Consider the following 10,703-nt stretch of genomic DNA (forward strand, 5'->3'; position numbering starts at 1 on the left):
CGACTTCCCTTTATGCTTATTCCGTTTTTAAAAAAAATGAGCTATTTTAATTTAACATAAATATTAAAAAATTAAAATTTTAATAAAATATTTTTTAATCTTATTATTCTAAATATGCGATGTGAAAAATTAAAATTAAAATTAAAATACTGTTAAAAAAAAAGAAATTATTATTTTTTTCATAGATTAAAAAGAAAAGTATGTCTTTGTTTTAAACGCACGGATATAATATATACTGTCATTTTGCAAACGCTCTCCTCTACCAAACACTCCCACGCCATTCCCTCACACAGTACGTTGCCTTTACAAATCCTATTTCCCTTTCGCTTTCTCATATTTTTTTTCGTTATACATCAACAAAGTAGTATTTGTGTGATTTGAATTTGTTGTGAGGAAGAATGGGGACTTTGAGAGCGATTTTGAAGAATCCAGATGATTTGTATCCATTGATAAAGCTAAAACTAGCGGCTCGACATGCCGAAAAGCAGATCCCGCCGGAGCCACATTGGGGATTCTGTTACTTAATGCTTCAAAAAGTCTCTCGTAGTTTTGCTCTCGTCATTCAACAGCTTCCTGTCGAGCTTCGTGATGCTGTAATTTTTTATATTAAAATATATTTCTCTCACATTTATGCTTGGTTTTCATATTTTGCATATACGCTAAAGCATGTGGCTGACCTCTGTGTGTGCGTGTGTGCATATATTTGTTTTGTAGGAGTTTGAATTTCTGCTTAATTAGGGAGGATTTGTTATCTGCTTCTACGAATTGATCGGAATAGCTATAAGCTATTGTTATTCGTTTTGTAGAAGTTTGAGTTTCTGCTTAATTAGGATGAGTTGTTTAATGCTTTTGTGAATTGATCGGAATTGCTATAAACTATTGTTATTTCGTCTTGGAGAAGTTTGAGTTTCTGCTTAATTAGGAGGAATTTGTTTACTGCTTTTGTGAATTGATCGGAATTGCTATAAACTATCGTTATTCGTTTTGTAGAAGTTTGAGTTTCTGCTTAATTAGGAAGAATTTGTTTACTGCTTCTGTGAATTGATCGGCATTGCTATAAACTATTGTTATTCCGTTGATTTTTGTTAAATTGAAGGGTGCGTGTGTTACTGTTGCTATTATTTTGAAGGTTGATTTTTATTTTTTTTATTTTTTACTTTGTTTGAACATTGCAGGTATGCATATTCTATTTGGTCCTTAGAGCACTTGACACTGTCGGTAAGCTCGGTTACTGTCATCTGAATTTATTTTTAATGTAGGAATTCTAAGGAGATATGAAGCTCAAAAAGCAGATGATTAGTATTAATTCTTCACTTGTGTGCAAAATTTGGCATGAACGCTTTAGTTGTTTATCTTTGAAAGAGTAGGTTGAATCGTTGATTCAATCTTCATACTTATCTTCTATTGCCTCTTGCTAAGAACGAAACATGACAACAGAGGGAATAGTAAATTAATGAAAACGTCAACTGCTTATTTATTTTAAAAAGGGAAAATGCAAGTTGTTTTTCTCATACTAGTTATATTGGTATTTAGTTTAGATGATATTGAGCTGCCTACCCGCTTGCTGTGTAACTTTTCTTGGTTATAAACAAGCTTTGACTAACTTTTATTGTGTAAATACTCGTACTCATATGCTACTTACTATTTCATTTCATTATAGAAATTCATCAGGTAGTTTTTAGCATGTAATCTTAGTTGATTCAAGGGTCTCAACGGTCATATTTTTGAGTTACACATATTTGACTTATTTTTCGTATTTGGATGTTCTTATTCTGGACAGAGGATGATACCAGCATTCCCACGGATGTTAAAGTACCTATTCTGATCTCTTTTCATCAGCATATCTATGATCGTGAATGGCACTTTTCATGTAAGTGTCTGAATTCAACTAGTCGATCTCCCTAAATTCTAAAGAGCGCTTTTCTCATATAACCAGTGTGGTTTTGCGATTGAAGGATCCCAATTTGGAAAGATTTCAACTACTTTTAGGAGGTTACTATGGAACTTTTGCTTAACTAAGGCCCCGTTTGGCCATGAAAATCATAATTTTCCGGAGTTGGAAATGGAGTTGGAATTGAAGTTGGAGTTGGAGTTGTGTTTGGCCATGAATATAAATTGAAGTTCTTGAAATTTTGTGAGAGAAGTAGGACTGAAAAAAGTGAAAACAAGTTTCTCTTGTTTTCACTTTTCCAAATACAATTCCAAATTGTATTTGGAATTTTCATGGCAAACATTATTGTTTTCACTTTTTTCACTAAAGTGAAATAATTTTTCGGAAAACAGTGAAAAAATACTAACGGCCAAACAGCTACTAAGTCAAATGAAAACCAATGCAAAATATTTCACTATCTACCAAAAATGCTTTTCTTTTGGCTCTGGAGTCACACTGCTAGAGGTTGCACATATACAGAAAGTTGCCAATGATCCAAGAAATCAAAGTTTTGTCATTACAATATCTCTTGCCTTTTACTGTTATTATGTTATTATAATCAATGTGAAAGAAGTTAAGCCAATTTTTAAGCTTATAGCAAACATAAGTCTATATTTCTTCCTACTTCTATATTTATTCCAACCATGGTGTTAAATCTCTTTCCGCACTATTTTCATTTCTCAGAAGTTCCTTCAATTATCCACTGACAAATACATTCCATTGTATCTTGAAGACATCATATATTACTGCAGTTTCTTACCCAAGAAGCTTTTTTTTTTTTTTTCTCTTTTTCTCTTTCATTGCCTTGCTTCCGCAGCATGCTCATTGCCCTCCCACAAAGACATTCTGTCTAGGGTGGACCATGTTCCTTTTTTCCAGAATTAATTTGAAGTATTATAGACTGATTTCCTAATCCCGATTTTAACATGTTAGGTGGTACAAAGGAGTACAAGGTTCTCATGGACCAGTTCCATCATGTCTCAACTGCTTTTCTGGAACTTGGAAAAAAGTGAGTTCTTACCTAGCTTTTGTGCTTTTCTGATTCTAAGTTTTGCTCATTTGAGAGTTTACAATCAGCATATTTTGTAGAGACTTGTACTGAATAATAGTTTTCCTCCCGAGAAATCTATCTGGGGCCAACCTTTATGACCAACAACAACCTTCAAAACTCGGGATAATGGACCTGCCTGTCTGGCCTTTCTTTTGGTATAAAACAATACTTATCATGTAATATCTGAAATTGCTCGAGTGATCTTATATTCTTATGATGACAATTTAGAAGCCCTTTTATACTTGGAAACTTGTGAAGAGTTTCATGGAATAGCAAGCGTGAAGCTTTCTACCAGGCATTTTTAGGATATTATTTTACATGAAACAGATACCTATTCATCCCTAAACAGTTTTCTTGTTGCCAGAACTAGAGGATTTCTTGGGTTTTATTTTCTCGTTATAAATAATTGCTTTGCACGAGTTGCTTGTTTGTGATGATTATTCCCTGACAATCCATGTCATTTAACAACAAATCTCACATCAATATGAGTCAATATTCAGACACAATGAATTTGATGTAGCATTACGTCCTCCATAAATTGAACTCTTTTGCAATGCTTCGATACGTGAAATAATGTGAATCAGTAAAGAGTTAATATTCACTCTTTTGCAAGGCTTGGAGAAATCAAAACTCAACTCTAGATCCACGTGAAATAATGTGAATCAGAAATGTTACTTATGAGAGTTGCAGTTTCCTCTGCCCTCCTCAACCATAAAATCAGGGGAAAAAATTACTTATGAAACAAAAAATGTGAACTTAATTTGTAGTCTGAATTTTAAAACATATAAACTCAGGTTCCATTGTATGAGTAGGTGATAATGAAGATTACATTTTTATACCTCTGCAGTTATCAGCAAGCAATTGAGGATATTACCATGAGGATGGGTGCAGGAATGGCAAAATTTATATGCAAGGAGGTATGCAAGATGTACCATAAAAAACAGGATCAAATTGTCGGATACTCAAAAATGCATTTTATACTTTTTTTTTTGGTTTGTTTGTATTAATTGACTTGAATCTCAAGTTCTTCCTCTTCATGCAAATCCTCATCTTCAAGACATTGGATTATTCCACCTCCTCAAAAGTAAAAACCATGGTCTCTGCTTCAGTACATCGTGATTGATGTTTGGTCATTAGTCATTACTAGTACTTATGCTATTTCAGATTAGGTGCCTTTTTCACCTTTATATTTCTTGAACATTTTATCGGAAGATTGTTGGTCTACGACATTAGGCATTGTTAACCCAGAAGAATACTCTCATCTTTGTCGAATTATCGTCTCAGTCTTTGTTTGTTAAACCAAACAAGGCTATTAGCACTACAAAACAAGTACATGGGATTTGGTTGACGAAAATCTTGATAGGTTTTGATAGGTAATTTTAAGTTTTAAACCTTTAAGCACGCCAAATTTGTAGCTACTTTACTGAGTCAGTAATTTTTTGCTCCAAGCTTCATTCTAAAACGCTCTTCAACCCCCGTGTACTTCAGCTTCTACAAATCTCTTCCTGTAGGTGGAAACAACCGATGATTATGACGAATATTGTCACTACGTAGCTGGGCTTGTTGGGCTAGGATTGTCAAAACTGTTCCATGCATCTGGGAAAGAAGATCTGGCTTCAGATTCTCTCTCCAACTCCATGGGTTTATTTCTTCAGGTTTGGACCTTAACATGTGTGGCAGGCACAACTTTCCATTATTGAGATTCTTCTTTGTTGAGGACAGTAATACTAACATATTTGCTATTTATTGCAGAAAACAAACATCATTAGAGATTATCTGGAAGACATAAATGAAGTACCCAAGTGCCGTATGTTTTGGCCCCGTGAGATTTGGAGTAAATATGTTAACAAGCTTGAGGTTTGAGTTCCTCATCTCTTTGATCTTGTATGAGTTTCTCAATTTGTTTTTTCCCTGCCGTCATGGTTATCGAATTAACTAGTGTGCATGGAACCAAGTTCTGCTGTTTGGTCAAAGTTAAAAAATGGGTTTCATTCATAATTTTATTGACATCTTTATTTATTTCCCACAGGACTTAAAAGTAGTATTGACATCTTTATTTATTTCCCACAGGAGTTAAAGTATGAGGAGAACTCGGTCAAGGCAGTGCAATGTCTTAATGACATGGTCACCAATGCTTTGTCACATGTAGAAGATTGTTTGATTTACATGTCCAATTTGCGTGATCCTGCCATCTTTCGATTCTGTGCTATTCCACAGGTATATCCTCTTGGTTTTTGTAGGCTCTCTAGCCATTCAATTTGTCCGTAAAGCTAAAATCTTCCTACATGAAGACAGTTCTTTTGTCACGGTTGATGATTCCCTTTCTAACTTTTTAAAATTCTACTTCTTGTTCTTCTCTTTTGTTCGATTTTTCAAAAAGTGTTTCTTTTAATGGAACGTATGTTCTGTGTTTGGGGAAGTGCTGATTCGACAAAGTATTCTTCAGCAAATTTGGTACTTTCTTTGTCTTGTTGCCATGATTGATATTCATGCTTGGTTAATTGGCCGAAGAGTTAAGTGTGGTGAATGAATAGATAGTTCTACAGTTTTCCTCAAGGAATTTGCGTTACTGTTTTTGTTAAGCTGTATACCTTTTACAGTATCCCGAAACATTGTTTTTGCGTTAGTAATTTGCTAAGCATCTTTCTTTACCATGTCTTTTTGCCTTGTTGTATTGTCTGCCAGGTCATGGCAATTGGGACTTTAGCTATGTGCTATGACAACATTGAAGTCTTCAGAGGAGTGGTTAAAATGAGACGTGGTAAGAACTATGATTCTCAACATGCATTTCTTGTGACTTCATACCCAATTGTGCTCTGATTCCATGAAGTTCGATCTGCATCCCATCCTCTTGTCAGAAGCAATATTGTTACCCAGATATAGTACAGAAATGACTTTCCTCCACTGGAAATTTATGATGCAAGGGAAGGGTTTTGATCTTAAATAATGTCTATAGTATATTAGTTGGTTGTATAGGATTAACTTTCTAGTCTTCTGGTTCTACTACATTTGCAGATTAAACTCATTTAAAATAGATTTTGTGTTTTTTGAGTATTATTGTGGCTGGCATATTTTAATATATCTATCCTGGTTCGGCTTCTTGATAATTCCATCATACTCTCCATAATTATTAACTTGTTGTTTCTTCTTTCTAGGTCTGACAGCTAAGGCCATTGACCGGACTAGAACTATGGCTGATGTATATGGTGCTTTTTTTGACTTCTCTTGTATGCTGAAATCCAAGGTGTGGAACTTATTTATTTGTGATCATTAATTACCCAGTTATGAATGTGCTCATGTTGAGGTTGCTGGGTTATTGAGGATTACATCTTCCTTTTTGTTTAGTGTTAACAATCAATGCCTTGTCTTGGAAGAAGTATGTGCAGTATGCTTTTGTGGCTCTTAGTGTCTATGTGGACCCTGCATCATAATCATACTACTGAAAACGCTGTGCATACAAATTGTGATGGCGTTTAGAACCATGTTCCTACTGCAAATGCCTGTCGCTATGTAGCTTTAGAGTTTCTTCCATAAATACTTAACTATTGTTTGCAAAATAGTTATCCCAGGACTCTCTCTCTCTCTCTCTCTCATGTATTCCTCTAAACATAACGTGTGCATTTTAGAATATGGGACTTTAAACTGATACATCTAACTATTTGAACTGGTGAACAAAATTTGGTGAAGCTTTTGCTCATTAGCCAAGAGTAATGAGTTTTCACTCTGCCTACTACCTGCATTCCTTTTTTTTATTGTCAAAGTTTCGCTTCTTGATGAAAATACACGCCACTAAACCTGTTTTTTTATTGTTTTAGGTTAATAATAATGATCCAAATGCAACAAAAACTTTGAAGAGGCTTGAAGCAATCCTGAAAACTTGCAGAGACTCGGGAACCTTGAATAAAAGGTTTGTACATATCCTAGTTGTTCTCATCTTCACAGTGCTGTGAATATCAACTAATGCCCTGTACCTATCAACAGGAAATCTTACGTAATCAAGAGCGAGCCTACTTACAGTCCAGTTCTGGTAAGTGTTTACTGCTGATTGCTTATTAATGCTTTAGACACAATATGCCTTTCTGCAATAGACATTTTCTTATTCTCTCAAATTTGCTGCAGATCTTTGTCATCTTCATCATACTGGCTATTATTCTTGCACACCTATCTGGAAACCGCTCTTAGATGATCTGTGACCATCTGTAAGTATCTTATGACAATGTACTGAGTAGCTTACCAATTATCTAGATGCATAGCTTTTGGCTTAATGTCTAATGATAAGCATGTGGTATTAAAGGAGCTTTTTTTCTAGCCTTAAACAAAAAGCACAGTACTTTTCCAAATAATGATCTGTATTCTCTCTTTTCTTTTCTTTCTATTGCCTGCTATTTCAGATTGCATTTCTTTTTCAAATAAACACAATTTTCCTCCTCTCCTAACCCTGGACGTAATTGACGAGTAATTTCAATTATGTCATTCTTCTGCCATCGGACTTCCAATTCTAGATGAAGTTCTCGGAACAAATCATAGAAAATGCCTAGCGATTTATGGATAACTATGTTAAGAGTTAACGCGACATGGAAATTGTAGCCTTTTCAGCTTTATCGTGGAGATTGTTAATCCGGTTTTATTTGTCCTGATTTGCAGTTTGGGTTAGAAGTTTGGTCAAGGAGGTCAATTATGTGATTAATACAAATTGTCATGTTTGTATTAGTATGTATTAAGTGATAGTTGCACCTTCAACCTGACAGATAACGAAAGCCTATTATCTGGTAGTTTGTTGAGTATGTACTTGTTTGCAAGCTGCTACGAAAGCAAATTCCAATTGTTGTAGAAGTCGGTTTACCGTAATATACATTTCATTGTAACAGCTTGTAAATTTTCTTTTTTTGGTAAATTTGACGTATCTACAATAAACCATTTTATTCAAACTTCCATATTTTCAGAGGTTTCCTCAGAACGGGAAGTATATTGCAGTAGTATGCCTTTCTCATCTCGTTTGATTGTTAAAAGTGAAAATGAAATGAAAAGTGATGACCTATTTACACATTTATTTGAAGGGTGATGATCTCCAACTTTCAGAGGGTGCAATATCCCTCGAGTATCCTTAAGCTATACAAAAGTTTACATTAAAATACACGCAAAGAAAAACACTTTTACTTAAGGCGTAGTTTAAATATGAAAACATTTCCGATTTGGATTACACGAGCACCATTACTGAAACATTCACGTTATCCTTATCTTCATCTGCCCATGATAATTATTCTGTTATGCACTCACTTTTACTTGCTTAAGTTATGTTGTCTTTTTTCTTATACAGTGTTTTTAAAAATAATGTGAATTATATAATTTCTAAAAATATATATATATATATATATATATATATATATTTACAAAAATATCCTCCATAAATATGGTGGAAAAGATTTTAAGGGATAATTGTGACTTTAATTATATTAACGCATGTATTAGAACTAGAGGTGCATGGCCCGTGTCAGCACGGGCCCAATACTATAGACATTTTTTAGCACTAATATTTGATATTGATGAAATACAAACATAAACGTACATTGATTTAAAACGATAACTTTTTAAATAATAACTATTTGAGGGTACTCGCTAAGAAGTAAAGTTTTATAAGATAGTTTTTTTCCACATGATAAGAAAGTGTGATGTGTCGTGTAGTCGAGTTATTTTAATTGTTTGATGATAAGATTGAGACCTGTTACAAAATATAGAAAAGATGTAGAACTAATATTCATAGGATTATTTCATACAAAAACTGAAATAAAAGATACTTCAATTAACAATAAAGTCTTGGATCATCTTCTCAAAGATGATTATGGTTGAAGCAACTACAACAAATATATAAATAAACACATATTTTTCTTGTTTTAATTAAATACTATTAATTTTCTAATACATAAATGACTTATAGTAATTAATTAGGGGTGATATAGTAAAATCACGGTGCAGCTCTTGAAGCAGCCATATCGAAATCAATATTTTAACTAAATATTATGAATTTTTTAATACATAAATGACTAATAAAAAAATATTATTAATTATAATATATAAATGACTTATAATAATTAATTAAGAGTAATATAGTAAATCATGGAGCAATTAGAGGTAATATAGTAAAATGACTTATAATAATTAATTAGGGGTAATATAATAAAAAATATTATTACTTCTAATATATAAATGACTTATAATAATTCATTAGGGGTAATATAGTAATTCATGGTGTAATTAGGAGTAATATAGTAATTGATGAAGCGTTGGTCGAAACTATAGGCAGACATATCATCTATTTTTTTCAATTAAATATTATTAATTTTCTAATACATAAATGACTTATAATAATTAATTAGGAATGATATAGTAAAATCACGATTAAAGCAGATGAAACAAATGTCATAAATATCTATTTTTTTAATTAAATATTATTAATTCTAATATATAAATGACTTATAATAATTAATTAGAGGTAATATATTAAAAAAATAATATTAATTTTAATATATAAATGACTTATAATAATTAATTAGGGGTAATATAGTAAATCACGGAACAATCAGAGATAATATAGTAAATGACGAAGCAGTTGATTTTTTAATTAAATATTATTAATTTTTAATACATAAATGACTTATAACAATTAATTAGAAATGATATAGTAAAATCACGGTTAAAGCAGTTGAAACAAACGTCATAAATATCTATTTTTTAATTAAATATTATTAATTCTAACATATACATGACTTCTAATAATTAATTAATTTTAATATATAAATGACTTATAATAGTTAATTAGGGGTAATATAATAAATCACTGAACAGTTAGGGTTAATATGGGCAGACATGTCATCTATTTTTTTAATTAAATATAATTAATTTTTTAATACATAAATGACTTATAATAATTAATTAGAGATGATATAGTAAAATCACGGTTAAAACAATGGAAACAAACATCATAAATATCTACTTTTTAAATTAAATATTATTAATTCTAATATATAAATGACTTATAATAATTAATTAGGTGTAATATAATAAAAAATATTATTAATTCTAATATATGAATGACTTATAATAATTAATTATGGGTAATATAATAAATTACGAAGTAATTAAGAATAAAATGGTAAATAATAAAGAGCTTGTCGAAACCAGCTCTTCTATAATATAGAAAATTCATTGCAATACTAGTACTGTGAATGTCTATGCTTAATGACACATTCCTTAATACCAAATAGAGTAACTAATGCAAGCATTAGTAAATGCATCAGATGAAAAAGTGTACCAAACAAGGTATGAGCAAATTCTGTGGTCAGTTCCCTACTACAAAATACGCTGATCAAGGAACGGAGAAGTAGTCTCACGGCTGCCGGCTGATATATATATATATATATATATATATATATATATAGCTAATGGGAGCACAATTTTTTTAAACACATTCTGCCAACCGACCCCTAAGATGGAAAGAGAAAACACTGCAATTACTTCCCATCCGCCTCCTAAGCTTTGGTGGTTAAGAGTTGCACAATTCTTGTAGTGATAGGAAAGAGGACCAAAGCTTTTTATAATGTGCTTTTCACCTAATGAGAGTGTGAACACCTCATCATTGCCAGAGTTTGATGTTGGAAATGTTTTGATACAGAATTCTTCAACGTTATCATGGTTCACACTCTCTGAGACCCAATATGAGAAGGG

General features: G+C 32.2%; 1 protein-coding gene across 1 annotated transcript; it reads left to right on the forward strand.

Annotated features, from left to right (window-relative positions):
• Nucleotides 1-284: 284 nt before the first annotated feature.
• LOC107840471 (squalene synthase) lies at nucleotides 285-7,857 on the forward strand. Its single transcript, NM_001324586.1, is given in 14 exon segments — nucleotides 285-593; nucleotides 1,176-1,218; nucleotides 1,781-1,870; nucleotides 2,864-2,939; nucleotides 3,829-3,898; nucleotides 4,493-4,636; nucleotides 4,734-4,838; nucleotides 5,052-5,198; nucleotides 5,667-5,742; nucleotides 6,137-6,225; nucleotides 6,797-6,888; nucleotides 6,963-7,008; nucleotides 7,101-7,180; nucleotides 7,626-7,857. Coding segments are annotated over 13 exon segments (1,236 nt in total). The 5' UTR covers nucleotides 285-398; the 3' UTR covers nucleotides 7,164-7,180; nucleotides 7,626-7,857.
• The last annotated feature ends 2,846 nt before the right edge of the window (nucleotides 7,858-10,703 follow it).

Source organism: Capsicum annuum, chromosome 8 (assembly GCF_002878395.1).
Source record: "Capsicum annuum cultivar UCD-10X-F1 chromosome 8, UCD10Xv1.1, whole genome shotgun sequence".
NCBI classification, from domain to species: Eukaryota; Viridiplantae; Streptophyta; class Magnoliopsida; order Solanales; family Solanaceae; genus Capsicum; species Capsicum annuum.